This window comes from Xyrauchen texanus, chromosome 26 (assembly GCF_025860055.1).
Source record: "Xyrauchen texanus isolate HMW12.3.18 chromosome 26, RBS_HiC_50CHRs, whole genome shotgun sequence".
Lineage (NCBI taxonomy): Eukaryota > Metazoa > Chordata > Actinopteri > Cypriniformes > Catostomidae > Xyrauchen > Xyrauchen texanus.
In genome coordinates, this window is record NC_068301.1 from 17,386,537 (window position 1) to 17,402,152 (window position 15,616).

General features: G+C 36.7%; 1 protein-coding gene across 2 annotated transcripts; it reads right to left on the reverse strand.

The window, feature by feature from the left end:
• Positions 1 to 3,995: 3,995 nt before the first annotated feature.
• Positions 3,996 to 11,422, reverse strand: LOC127620138 (protein JTB-like). 2 transcript variants are annotated; one of them, XM_052093244.1, is made up of 6 exons: positions 11,241 to 11,422; positions 9,453 to 9,598; positions 9,302 to 9,342; positions 9,113 to 9,204; positions 7,941 to 8,020; positions 3,996 to 4,925 (listed from the first exon to the last, which is right to left on the reverse strand). In XM_052093244.1, the coding sequence occupies exons 2-6, from the start codon at positions 9,554 to 9,556 to the stop codon at positions 4,769 to 4,771; spliced, it is 474 nt and encodes a 157-aa protein (XP_051949204.1). In that variant the 5' UTR covers positions 9,557 to 9,598; positions 11,241 to 11,422; the 3' UTR covers positions 3,996 to 4,768. The 2 variants fall into 2 exon arrangements, with proteins under 2 accessions (XP_051949204.1, XP_051949203.1); XM_052093243.1 differs by having other exon boundaries at positions 9,453 to 9,616.
• Between the last annotated feature and the right edge of the window lie 4,194 nt (positions 11,423 to 15,616).

Genomic DNA, 15,616 nt, shown 5'->3' on the forward strand with positions numbered 1-15,616 from the left:
ATCTGTTACTATCCAGCACTGCCAACAGGTGGTCATAATTAGAAATCAAAACACAATTCTTTGAAGTTTAAGCAATGGAGACACATAAATGAAATTTACATGAGACAACAATTCTTCGAAAATCCCATCAAACCGCTCAGTTGATCATCATAGTGATCAACCTCGTGTGACGTAGGAGCAGGTTAGAACCTTTAAATCCCACGAGCCTGTACGTCTCGCGCCGGCGATTTTGACACAAGAAGCACTCCTACGCGACTCTAATATACAAAACACCATGTCAAATATATATTTACTTCTCGTTGCGCTTCACTATATTTTATACATGTATTCTAAAATTATCTATGTGGACGGAAGACCACCAGACAATGTACCGATGGGACCTTTCATAGACGACGTGACTGAATCGGTGAGTAACAATATTGCGCGCGTGGATGTTAGACTATATTCGAAACCTTCAGAGCTTTGGGTCATCGGAAACACATGCTCTCCATTACCATTACAGACACGACCTGCGGCAGGATATCAGGAACATCCTCAAAGACAGGTCGTGCCCATATTGAGGAAAAAGTTTAACCGTCTCCCGGGTGTATGCAGACGTCTGAAAAGGAGGAGGATAACAATTCTGGTAATTGGCTCTTCTAATGCATTATATTTTAAGTCCGTATATTGTGGCAAAACGATTGGCATATAATACAGGAATGTAACTTTATGTATGCAATAGGCCTGTTAAAGAATCATGAAAAGACAGACCATAAGAAAAAACACACGTTACACAAAAACTACACAGATTAAAACTGTAGAAACGCCAAAAGACTAATAGACCTTGACAGAGAACATGAATGCATTGTTTAGTATGAGAGAGGACAGTGTAAAACTAAGAATTGAGAGCACATTCACTGGTGGGCGGCCAAATGTTTGGAATATTGTACAGTGTGACGAGGAGGAGGGCGGGGCCGAGCCGTGAGTGCGCACGGAGGGATAAGGCCGAGCTAGTTGCAGCAGTTCGTGAGTGTTTTGTGTCTTTTTGTTTAATTAAATAGTACTTTGACTGTTCAGCCGGTTTCCCGCCTCCTCCTTGTCCATCTTGACCTTGTTACATACAGATATAGGCAGGACATTAGTAACACGAAAATTTACTCTTACAATAAAAAAATAAATAAAAAAAATCTGAATTTCTTAAACTACTTCAAAGAGTTCTCATAAAAAAATCATCCAAGTGCAGCAATGACAGCTTTGCAGATCCTTGTCATTCTAGCTGTCAGTTTGTCCAGATACTCAGGTGACATTTCACCCCACACTTCCTGAAGCACTTGCCATCGATGTGACTGTCTTGTCGGGCTCTTCTCATGCATCTTACAGTCTAGCTGATCCCACAAAAGATCAATGGGGTTAAGATCCATAACACTCTTTTCTAATTATCAGATGTCCAGTGTCTCTGTTTCTTTTTTTCTGTTTCAAAAGTGTTTTTTTCTTTGCAATTCTTCCCATAAGACCTGCACCCCTGAGTCTTCTCTTTACTGTTGTACTGTACATGAAACTGGTGTTGAGCGGGTAGAATTCAATGAAGCTGTCAGCTGAGGACATGTGAGGCATCTATTTCTCAAACTATAGACTCTGATGTACTTATCCTCTTGTTTAGTTGTACACCTGACCTTCCACATCTCATTCTGTCCTTGTTAAAGCCAGTTGTTCTTTGTCTTTGAAGACTGTAGTGTACAATTTTGCATGAAATCTTGGTTTTTTGGCAATTTCAAGCATTGCAAAGCCTTCATTCCTCAAAACAATGATTGACTGACGAGTTTCTAGTGAAAATTGTTTCTTTTTTTGCCATTTGTGACCTAATATTGATCTTTAAGACATGCCAGTCTATTGCATACTTTGGCAACTAGTACCAAATTATCAATTTAGCATGATTACTCAAGGATAAGGTATTGGAGTGATGGCGGCTGGAAATGGGGCCTGTCTAGATTTGATAAAAAAATGACTTTTTTCAAATAGTGATGGTGCTGTTTTTTTTACACCAGTAATGTCCTGACTATACTTTGATCAGTTGAATGCCACTTTGGTGAACTGAAGTACCAATTTCCTTCCAAATCAGCAACATCTGTACATTAATCCAAACTTTTGGCTGCCAGTGTATGTCAAAGAATTTAAAGGAATATTCCTGGTTCAATACGTTAAGCTCAATCGGCAACAGCATTTGTGTAATTATGCTCATTACTCATCCGTCCTTTTTTTTAATAAAGCAAAAATGTAGGTTTCTGTGAGCCTGTGAGGCACTTACAGATGTGAATAGGGCGTTATTTTTGAGGGTTTAAAGGCAGAAATGCGAAGCTTAAATTTTTATAAAAGCACTTACACTTATACTTCTGTTAAAACTAATGTATTATTTGAGCTTTAATGTTGTTTAAATTATCATTTTTACAGTCAGTTTAGGGTTTGTTTACATTGTCAAAGCAACGAAGTTGCAAAATTGGCTATAACTTCACACAAAAAATGTTAGTAAGTGATTTTATTACACCAAAATTATGTTAACACTCATATTGTTTGTCTTGTGGCTATGCTTTTGGAACAGTGAGTATTATAATGGTTATGGATTGGCCGCATACACTTCCATTGTAAGGGGAATGCAAGTCAAAAACATTTTGTGGTAATAAACTTAATGCCACAAATGCTGTTGATCGAGTTCAACTTGTATTGAACCTGGAATATTCCTTTTATGAAAAATTGGGAGTAATAATTTAGTGCTAATCAGAGTAAATTGTCGCTATCTCACGGTTCATGTAAAATTACAATTGCCAATGTACACTGTCGTACAAGCAAACCATGCTTTACAGCAGGGATTTCTCAAGCTTTTCGCACCCGCATGACCTAATTTAGGCTACTTGATTATTTACTAATATTTTATGTCAACATTCAAATTCAATTAAATATAAATTCCCCAAATTCTTGAAATGTTTACTTTTGAAATAGTTCTCTTGTCGGTTTTTATAAAATTTTTCAATGTTTTAATATACATTTTAATCATAACTTATTCACTTTTATTTTTAATATTGTTTGCAAACCCCAGGAAACCCATACAGTCAATTGTGTGCATACTTAAATGAAAGACTTGCATTTTTGTACAGGACTATGTATTATACACTTTGTACAGACCTCTGTTGTGAAGAAAATATATCTTATCTTTTGCCTCTTTCTTCCTCCCCAGTGTAACACAGCAAAGTTCTGTTCTGCAATGAGATATTCTCAGCAAGGTCACATCTGCTCCTGTCCAAAAGTATCAAAGTGCACTCATTTCTTCTTATGGAGTTTGTAACTTATTATTACTCATGACAAAATGCACAATGTTCAGTAATCTTGTGACAACATTCTGGACAAATGAAGGCAAACCCAAAAATAAAATACAATTCAAGGAAATATGGAAAAAATAAAAGTTGGCTTGATTTTAATACATCGTTGCCTTCTCACCCCATCAAAGTTAAGCAACTTGAACATACATTACAATGAAGTCTTGCATATATCATTCAGATGTGAATACAGAGCTGGTATTTTTGAGATATAAAACAAAGACATCTGATCACAGAGTTTACATAAAACATCTGCTTTCACTCAAGAGGACTTAGATTGAAAGTAAAATAATACCATGTCCAAATAAAAACAAACAAACTTGGTAACACTTTACAATAAGGTTCTATTCATTAACATTAGTTAATGCATATGGTATCATGCACTAAAAATTAACTATGTTGTTTTTTACATCATTTATTAATCTTTGTTAATGTTAGTTAATAAAAATACAATTGTTCATTGTTAGTTCATAGTACATGAACTAATGTTAACATATACAACTTTTGATTTATTGATCATTTATTGATGAATTAATATATGTTGAAATCAACATTAACCTAGATTCATAAATGCTGTAAAAGTATTGTTCATTTTTACTTAATATAAATAATGTAGTTAACTAATAGAAATTTATTGTAAAGTGTTAATAAAAATGTTTTAAATATAGGGCACCTGCCTCTATATAATCTCTAAGAAACTGTAAAAAAAAAAAAAAGAAAAAAAAAAGGTCTATGCAATATAAAGATATTTCAGGTGAAAACTGCATGTATAAGACTAATTAAATAACTTTTAGGTTCACTGAAGTAACACTGTAATGTGCCAGTTTAGGGAAAATCAGGTGAATGCTATTATTTTCCAAAATATCTGAGCCAAACGACAAACCATCAAAACTCATCCTATCTAACAAAACAAAACCCCAAAAAATAATGTCTTGCTTCAGGACTTTGACCATACAGATCATTCTGTTTCAATACCTTATCTGCTTTAGAATTTGTATTAAAACAACACGCACCTCATTTTATTCCCTATGCACATGGCCTTCACAGCATTTGAAATAACAGGTATTTGCAGAGCTGCACATCTTCTGTTACAAAATAGGGACTGGACAAATGTCTTGCATAATGTTGGTGGATTTGGATGCGTGTTCCACTTTTCATATTCTTGAAGTTCACAGATAAATAAAAGTCCACTTGACAATCTTATAGGTATCCTGCATGGACACAGCATACACAAATAGGCCTAATGTCTGGCTGGGAAGTTAGAGAAAAAGTGTTTTGTTTTTGTACATCCAGTAAGATAAAACCAGTGATCAAGCCTGGAAGCCTCCATGGTCTGTTGGGTTATGCACTTTGATGAGAGCTTGTAACACCAGGCCACCTGTCTGGCAAATGTCCTTTAGGTTTTAGTATAATTTGATCTACTAAATAGATTCTATCTGTCTACGAACCTTGTCTGAGGCTTGGCGGTCAAGTGACCGTTGCCTAGCTACCACCAGTATTGCAAAGACTACAGTGAGCGATAGCATGGCACCCTCAAATTTCCAGAAGAGGTGCTCCTCCATTTTGGTAGAGCGACAGCTGACGGGAAAACAGAACAAAAGGTAGTATTATTTTATTGTCACTTTTCTTCATTTCCAGTTTGTATCTGACAGGCTTTAAGGGATGGCTCACTCAAAAAATGTACTCGCCCTTATATTGTTCCAAACCCGTATGACTTTCTTTTGTGGAAAAAAACAATACAGATGTTTTGATGAATATCTAGGTCTGTCTTTTTAATACTATTGCAGTGGATAATGTCTCACTTTCAAGCTTTAAAATGGACCTTAAATATATAATAAAAATAGTCCATGTGATGCTCAAAGTCTTCTAAAAGCATTTGACAGGTTTTTATGGGAAGCAACTCTAAATTTAAGATATTTTAATAATCATAAGCATTTAAAACATAATTTTTGGGTGAACTATCCCTTTAAATGTACTGCAAGCAAGATTTTGGAGAGAAGGGTGGTCTCATTCAGTGGTGAAAGACCCAGATATATTTCATACGCAAATCGAAGAATGGGTTTGATGTAATTTGGAACAAAATCTGGCCAAAAAGGATTTTGCATTCGTTTTAGTAGTTTAGTAGCGAATTTTTAGCAAAACTTCTTACCAGCACCTTCTTCCTGCCATTAGTCCACATCATCAGTAGGTGTGACATAGAGCTCCACCTACTTTGAGGCTGGCAGTTAATTCCCATGTATAGAGGTGGTGTAAATGTACCTACAGTGAGGAAAATAAGTATTTGAACACCCTGCTATTTTGCAAGTTCTCCCACTTGGAAATCATGGAGGGGTCTGAAATTGTCATCATAGGTGCATGTCCACTGTGAGAGACATAATCTAAAAAAAAAAATCCAGAAATCACAATGTATGATTTTTTTAACTATTTATTTGTATGATACAGCTGCAAATAAGTATTTGAACACCTGTCTATCAGCTAGAATTCTGACCCTCAAAGACCTGTTAGTCTGCCTTTAAAATGTCCACCTCCACTCCATTTATTATTCTAAATTAGATGCACCTGTTTGAGGTCGTTAGCTGCATAAAGACACCTGTCCACCCCATACAATCAGTAAGAATCCAACTACTAACATGGCCAAGACCAAAGAGCTGTCCAAAGACACTAGAGACAAAATTGTACACCTCCACAAGGCTGGAAAGGGCTACGGGGAAATTGCCAAGCAGCTTGGTGAAAAAAGGTCCACTGTTGGAGCAATCATTAGAAAATGGAAGAAGCTAAACATGACTGTCAATCTCCCTCGGACTGGGGCTCCATGCAAGATCTCACCTCGTGGGGTCTCAATGATCCTAAGAAAGGTGAGAAATCAGCCCAGAACTACACGGTAGGAGCTGGTCAATGACCTGAAAAGAGCTGGGACCACCGTTTCCAAGGTTACTGTTGGTAATACACTAAGACGTCATGGTTTGAAATCATGCATGGCACGGAAGGTTCCCCTGCTTAAACCAGCACATGTCAAGGCCCGTCTTAAGTTTGCCAATGACCATTTGGATGATCCAGAGGAGTCATGGGAGAAAGTCATGTGGTCAGATGAGACCAAAATAGAACTTTTTGGTCATAATTCCACTAACCGTGTTTGGAGGAACAAGAATGATGAGTACCATCCCAAGAACACCATCCCTACTGTGAAGCATGGGGGTGGTAGCATCATGCTTTGGGGGTGTTTTTCTGCACATGGGACAGGGCTGACTGCACTGTATTAAGGAGAGGATGTATTACGAGATTTTGGGGAACAACCTCCTTCCCTCAGTTAGAGCATTGAAGATGGGTCGAGGCTGGGTCTTCCAACATGACAATGACCCGAAGCACACAGCCAGGATAACCAAGGAGTGGCTCTGTAAGAAGCATATCAAGGTTCTGGCGTGGCCTAGCCAGTCTCCAGACCTAAACCCAATAGAGAATCTTTGGAGGGAGCTCAAACTCCGTGTTTCTCAGCGACAGCCCAGAAACCTGACTGATCTAGAGAAGATCTGTGTGGAGGAGTGGGCCAAAATCCCTCCTGCAGTGTGTGCAAACCTGGTGAAAAACTACAGGAAACGTTTAATTGCAAACAAAGGCTACTGTACCAAATATTAACATTGATTTTCTCAGGTGTTCAAATACTTATTTGCAGCTGTATCATACAAATAAATAGTTAAAAAATCATACATTGTGATTTCTGGATTTTTTTTTTTAGATTATGTCTCTCACAGTGGACATGCACCTACGATGACAATTTCAGACCCCTCCATGATTTCCAAGTGGGAGAACTTGCAAAATAGCAGGGTGTTCAAATACTTATTTTCCTCACTGTATATCTGTATGATCGTTCATCATGCTTTTTTTTATTTTTTTATTAGTCTACAAAAGAAATCAAATCCACTCAAATACTTTTAAGAGCCCATTTACTCTTTTGTTTTATATGCTGCTTCACTCATGTGCCTTCTAGAGTGAAAACCATTCACACATCTGCCGAAAATAAGATATCATCATTCTTTTGTCTGTATTCTGAACATTAACACTCTTTTATACACCACTCATTGCAGTTGAAAACAGAGTGTAATTGGCACATATAATGGCTGGGTTAACGCATTAGCGCCATATATTCAGAATGTAAACAAGACAAATTGCTTTTTCTACTGCACATGTATTACTTTAAATCATCATTAAGTGATTAAATAAGCCCCCTTTACTGATCTAATATGATTTCTACACATAGAATTAGGCATAAAGTCATTGATAGCACATTTTAATGTCACATTAGTCGAGGTTTTACTGAGTGTCCTCATATTTAAATGTACTTCTAAGCGCCTAAACGTCTGAATGTTCGCAAACAATATACTGTTTCTCGGCTGTTTTGAACTTCTTTTTACCCCTGAACGAAGAATGAAGAACTTCTTCAGAAGTAATTTGGAGCCTTTAGTCTGTCAGATGTTAGTGAAAAGCCAAACATCACTCACAGAATCTTTTTAATAAAATAAAGTTGAACTACTGCAAGTCAGAAAAACATTGTTAGCTGAAGAGAAGAAAGAATATTTAGGTTGGAAAACCACTAACCTCTTGTATTCATCTCTGCTAGACTTGGTGCAGTTGATCTTCTCTACATATCCTGTTAGGGTGCATACTGCTAATGTTTTCTGCAAAGATTACAGAGTGTTTTTAGGGTAAGCAAAAGAAAACGTCAATGCATTAGAGTAATTCACAATACAAGTACTCTTCTATAATAACCTCATTCAATTTACAATGGAATAATATAGAGGTCGACGATAGTGGATTTTGCCGATACCGGTAATTAAGATGGTGAAAAGGGCCAATAACAGATTAATTAGCCAATAGTTTTAAAAATGGATTTATTGAATGTTAAAACATTTTCTTAGTCTTTCCTTATTGTGTTGGGCACAGACATAGAGGCTACAAGAGTCCAAAATGAATAAAATCCCAGGTGCATGATAATTGTGCAAGTAAAATCCCATAATGACCAGAATAAAATGAAGATTGTGCACAAAACAGGACTTTTAACTATAAACAAGCCCAGAACACACTGTAGACTCTTAATTTCATCTACAACGTATTACAATAAAAATACTATAAAGTAAATACTGTCATTAGGGCTCATAAAAACGGTATAAGCAGTAATTCACTAACAGTAGATCATCAATCAATCAATGTTTGCTTGACAATTGTCCTGTATTCTGGTATTATAAAATACTTTTTTCCTTTTCCCAATGACACTGTCAGTCCAAATTAACATGAACTCAACAACCAATGAAGGTTATTTAAAAAAAAGTGCAATAATGTCTATATTATACATATATAATATGTTTTTTTCCTTCATGTTTTGTATTAATAATCGTGATTAAGTCCATAAACAGTGATGCTGACAGTGACTTTGCTCTGTTCTACTATATCCCCTTTTTTAAATTTAAATTTACTATTGCCGTTGATTTTTTCAAATAACAGATAGTTCGAAAGAGCAACTATCAGAACAGTTTTATTGGTAAAACTGATATATCAGTTGAACTCTAGTACTAAATGTGTGTACCTTCTCTGAATCAATCTAATGTAATACCCATTATCAAAGGAGACATACATTTTTATTGCAAACCAGTAGAAGACAATTGCAAACTAAATCCAGGACAAAGACTTCATTAACCCTACAGCTTGCTGAACCCATCGAGATTTAACGCTCAACTTTTATTTCTTTAACCACCATTCACCCAGAATCTCACCGATTGAAAACCATCACATGCACTGCACTCTTTAGCCACCACAAACTCCTCCATCTGCCAACATGGTGCAGTCACTGCCTTTGTAACTGCAACTGTAAAACAAAAACACAAGCATTATTATTGTATCTTCAAATATCTACTAGGATAGTTGTTAATGAAATCCTGTTTTTTTTTTTTTTTTTAAATTACCTGCAGCCTTTTCATCACTAAGAAGAGCAGCTCCAAACACTCTAGAAATAAGAAAACGTAAACATGTAACGATTACCCATGTGATCACAGTTTTTTCTGGTGCATAATGCACAGGCCAAGAAGATAAGTCGTAATCTGCAGTTTTCCTCACCTTAGAGACACTAAACCCCAAAATAAGGCATGCAGGGCCAGGATTCGGGGTCTCAGACATGACACGGGGATCCTACAGTCACTCTCCATTGCTCTGGTGCACATGCGTTTATAAAGTAACACAGTGTTTACTGGTGGTTCATTGCTCTGTAGAGATGGATCTTTCTGTTAGATCAGCAAAAAAACAAAATACACAAATAAGAGGCACACATTTTACAATGAAGTGATCAAACATTCATGGAAATGCTGATAAAGAGGCACATTGCAGCAACATCTTTACAGCTATCTTATTTGGACTGAGATAATCTCATTACCTAAGCTATTTAAGTGATCAGTCTGAACACATGCTGAGTTTTAAAGAAAACCGTGTGTAATAAACAATAAATTAATTTTTGAATACAAAGTGACTTTGATAGCAAAACAATTTTGGTATTTAGTGTCTCAAAACTTAGTGAGCTGCCTACCTAGTGTCAATGCTATATATACCAATGATCAATACATGCAGGGTTGGGGAGTAACGAAATACATGTAACTGGATTACGTATTTAAAATACAAAATGTAAGTAACTATATTCCACTACAGATACAATTTTGGTAATCAGAATACAGTTACATTCAAAAGTATTGTAATTACTGAAGAGATTACTTCTGCATGTTATTGTCATTTGTTTAATGGAATATTTAGTCTTTATACATATAAATGATGCAATCCAAAGTGCATTTCAACAGCTCTGAAACACTTATGATGTGTTACATTCATACGAGCAGACAGAGAAGTAAGATTGAAGTATGTTTGGAGCAGAAGAAATAGAAATAAACCTTGTGTAAATTGTCAGCTTTAAGCTAAAATGCTATTTCTAGCCATTTTACATGCACTTGTTACCAAGCATGGTCGTATTTTTTTTTTTTTTTTTGTTATCAAGAAAATAAAAGTTAGATTATATATTTTTTCTCTCTAGTAAGACCTTTCACATTAGGACAAAAATCTTATTCTTGATGAGAATCATTAAAACAAGATCTGATGATTTATCTTGTTTTAGAAACAACACTGCATAAGATATTTTGTTTTTTCAGAGAATGTATTTTTAACATGTGTATTTTGTCTTACTGTACTGGCAGAATTTTTATAGTCAAAACAAGTGGAAAAAAAATCTACCAGTGCTGAAAAATAATTGAATAAAATAGATTATTTGTGTATATATATATATATATATATATATATATATATATATATATATATATATATATATATATATCCTTAAAATGTATTCCACTATAGATTACAAAGTAACCCTCCCAATCCTGAATACATGATGTCTGATCTACCAATGAACAAAATGTTTACAGCATTTATTAATGTTGTTTCACATACATTTTTGAAAATACAATCGTTCATTGTTAGTTCGTGATAGTTTATAAAGTTTACACTATGAATTTTAAACAGGATTAGTATGTTGACATTTAACATTTACCAAGATTAATAACTACAGAAAAAGTACGGTTCATTGTTAGCTCACTAATGTAGTAAACTTATATGAACTAAAAAACCCGTATTGTAAAGTGTTACCGCAATACCGCATCGTCTCTTCGTGTAGGAAAACACAACAGCAGTATTATATGTAAACGGAGAAACAACAAAGCCTCTGACTCATGTCATGACAAATGGTATACAGATTTAGAAACAAGTAGGATAATTCACGAGTTACAATTGTACAAACAGTGAAAGTGTGTTAAAGCTCCAGTCAAACACGGCACACATCATCATCAGCGTCGTCCACGTAGTACTCACCCAACATCACATTATCCAACTGTCAGTACGTTCCCATGACAGCATCTCTGAGATATCTGACAACGGTTAATGATCGATCACTAAGGATATGAGTGTCAGTTCTATATACACCGTTAGAAAAGTAAAATACCTTTATTTACAGAGACCTCTAAAGAAGGGCAAGTATGCGAAACAGAGAGAATTACGTCACATCAGAAGGAGGATTTTAAACTTCTCATATTAAAGTGTGTCGCCGCCTAGTGGAACGGCTCCCGATTTATAAAAACAGTTCTTCCAAAAATGTAATTTTCTCAACATGTACTCAACTTCATGCCATCCCAGAAGATTTTTAAAAGAATATCTCAGTTCTGTATGTCCACACAATGCAAGTGAATAGTGACCAAAAAGCACATTAAGGCATCTTAAAAGTAATCCATCAGACTCCAGCGTTTTAATCAATGTCTTCTGAAGCGATCTAATCCATTTTGGGTGAGAACAAACAAAAATATAACTCCTTTTTACATTGCAATGGCAAGAAGAGTTATATTTTTGTCTGTTCTCACCCAAAATCTATTTAATCACTTCAGAAGACATGGATTAAACCACTTTTTCTTTTTTGAGGCCTTTATGTGTATTTTGGAGGTTCAAAGTTCTGGTCACCATTAATCTGCATTGTGAGGACCTAAAAAGCTGAGATATTCTTCTAAACATTTTTGTTTGCATTCAACAGAAGAAGAAACTCATTCACTTCTGAGATGGCATGAGGGTGAATAAATGATGAGAAATTTTTCCTTTTTGGGTGAACTATTCTTTTAACATCATTTAGGGGCCATTCACACCAAATGTTTTTCAAGTCTGGTTCCAGAAGTAAAAATCTCATATTTTTTTTTTCCAGACTATGAGGTTGTTCATCGATTGAAGCCACCAGTCCACATTACTTCATTGTTTTATTTGTGTACTATTAAGTGCTTTTCTCTGTATAGTGAAATAGTTTTCCTAGTATATATAGTTTAGAAATATCAATTAAAATGATTTGATATAATGAGGAAAAGGCTCCACAGACAGCAGTAAAAGGAAAGAAAAATAAAGCGCATCAAACTAGACAGATGCAATAACAAGTGTTATTGCATACGTTACATTTAAATGTACTCTGGCGGCCAAAAGTTTGGAATAATGTACGGAGTTTGCTGTTTCGGAAGGAAATTGATACTTTAATTCACCAAAGTGGCATTCAGCTGTTCACAAAGTATATATATATATACAGGCCAGCTGACAGTCTTGCCTGGGCCCGGGACAAGATAATCTTAGATGGGCCCCCCCATGCCCAGATCTCTCCTTTTCCCTTGCTCTTCCTCTCCTGTTCCCCTCCTCCGCTCTTCCTCTCCTGTTCCTCTCCTCTGCTCTTCCTCTCCTGTTCCCCTCCTCTGCTCTTCCTCTCCTGTTCCCCTCCTCTGCTCTTCCTCTCCTGTTCCCCTCCTCTGCTCTTCCCTCCTCTGCGCTTCCTCTCCTGTTCCCCTTCTCTCCTCTCCTCTTCCTCTCTTGTTCCCCTCCTCTGCTCTTCCTCTCCTGTTCCTTCTCTGCTCTTCCTCTCCTGTTCCCTCCTCTGCTCTTCCCTCCTCTGCTTCCTCTCCTGTTCCCTCCTCTCCTCTCCTCTTCTCTCTTGTTCCCTCCTCTGCTCTTCCTCTCCTGTTCCCTTCCTCTCCTCTTCCTCTCTTGTTCTTCTCCCCTCCTCTGCTCTTCCTCTCCTGTTCCCCTCCTCTGCTCTTCCTCTCTTGTTCTTCTCCCCTCCTCTGCTCTTCCTCTCCTGTTCTCCTCCTCTGCTCTTCCTCTCCTGTTCCTATTATTCCTGTTTAAAACATACTAGACATGCAAAATCTGTGCATTTTGGGCACTTTTTGTGTGAAATCATATTTATTTTTTGTCCATCAAAAGTGTGCTTTCACTTTTAATTAAGCATGAGCAGCGCAGCAAAAATAGACTCGGATCTGGCCCATTATCTGTTCACCGATGCCAACAGTGACGCATTTCAGCCGGCTTTTTATTTCTCATCTCCATAAATATATCTAGTAGTAAAGCTAATGCAAGGGCTAGAAATCAATGAATTCTTTGCTAATACTTCCTCGTCATCATGGAGAGCGCAGTTCGCACCGCTTTCTCCTTTCCACAAGCGCGTGCTCTCCCGTGGCGTCTGTCGTTGCTATGCAACAATGAACTTGCGCGCCTGTAAAAACGAGCGCGCCGCGTCGCTATTATGAGCTAATATCCAAAATATTTCCATATGTGTCTCTTTCCTCCTTTCTTATCAACAAGTGGATTTACAGCCACCACATCAGCAGCACCGCCGGTCGCAATGTCTCAGCACTTTTATGAAGAGGACGCAACTGCACGCGCTTCGGGCATGCACGCGCATCAAGTACCGGGTTTGAGAAAACCTGGTACCGTGGCGTGACGTTTAAAACAAAATTAGTACCGACTTGGTACCGAAGTACCGGGTCTTTGACAACACTCATAAACGTTGGCTGCGCTGTTTCTTACCTTGCTCTACGTTGACTTTACTAACGTTAGTTCCAGCTTCTCCGTCACCACCTTTTTTAAAATATTTGTTTAGGACATCTCGAAGGCCTCTATTTTCTTCTTCCCTTCTTCTCTTTTCTTTTCTTTTCTGAGCACCAGACTTGTGCTGACCGGACATTTTGATCGTAACGTTAGCCTACTGAACTTCAAATCAAATGACAACATCAAATTTTGATCAGTGGCCAAACCATTTTTGTTTTGGGGGTGGGCGGGGTTCTTGACCACTATTTCAAGGACAATTAGGAAGAAAACAAATAAAAAGCTTTTATGTAACTCAAATATTACATATTTTTTCCACAAATATGCCTATTTTATTTATTTTTTAACAATTATTCCATAATTTAATGAGGGCCCAGTTCTGGGCCGCCCCCCTACCCTGGGCCCGGGACAACAGACCCGTTTGTCCCCCCCTGTCGGCGGGCCTGTATATATATATATATTTTTTTTTTTTATTTTTTTTTTTTTTTTTTTTTTTTTCTTCTAATTGTAATAGTACATTTTCACGTTATTAATGTCCTGATTAAACAACGTGATCAGTTGAAGGACACTTTGGTGAATAAAAGTACCAATTTCTTTCATAAGAGCAAAATCTTTACATTATTCCAAACCTTTGGCGTCAGTGTATATGTATACATATGTACGTTTAGCAGGGAAATGCATTTACTATGCAAATTATAGTTACTCCAGGGATGCTTGTGCATCAGACGCTGTAAATGTCCCGCCCCTTACTGAAACGGAAAATATGATTCATTAGCAATTATCCAGTGGCATCTGAAATTAACGTTCTGATTGGTGGATCAGCTTAGTCGGACTGTCTGTCTTGCCAGTGCCGTCAGTCATCACTCCGTGCGTGAGAGAATCTCTGAACACACACACACACGCACGCGCGCACACACACGCACAGATTGAAGAAGTTCCGGGTCAAACGACTACTCGTTGTTCTGGCGGCCATAAGTATCATCAGCTTTTTCAGGTGGGCTACTGCTGTGAATGACGCAAACGAGTCTGTATGTGTCCCTTCACATGTTTCTGTGTCAAACTACTTATATATTTGTATGTATCGGAATATTTCACAATAAACATAAACTATATATTTTTGCTAAACTTCTAATCAACAACCTTTTATATATTTACATATTTTATTTTCGATTACGTCATTTACAATGCTTCATGGGATTGTAGTTTGCGCACTCGTAATAAAAAAAAAAAAAAAAAAAAAAAGATAAATAAACAGTTATAGATTTGGTTAATGACATGAAAAAAAATAAATAAAAAGTTTGCGCACTCGTGGAAGACTTGTACCTTTGTCTTTTTATCTGATTTTCAAATACTTTTTGGCTTCAAAATAAATCTTGTTATGTTGTAATTCACCTCGGAGCTGGTTGGTTTGGTTCATTGCTTTGAACACTTGTATTTAGGATTTGGAAAAAATTAATTGGAAAAAATACATCGGAACTCACTGAAAAAGTGGGCAGGCACTGTTGTGCTCTATTGTTCTCCTATGTAAACATGTGCTTTACAAACGTGTTTGACCGTCGTGTTATTTAGACTCTTGGGCAGGTGTCAAGTTGAAAATAACTTAAAGTCTTAGAAACACTTACTGTTCTATTCATTGCGCTTTGTCAAGATTTTTTTCGGTGTGAACAGCCCCTAACATGATAAAATAGCTCGCTGTCTCAGTATGATGCGTGACTTTGACAGACACATCTGGACTCTAGTAAAATCATTTTTGGATAAGTGAGTATTAGACCATACTGCTCTTAGAAATTGTCACTCATTGTCATAATTAGGCTATTATATCTTATTTTACCATATCATTAATG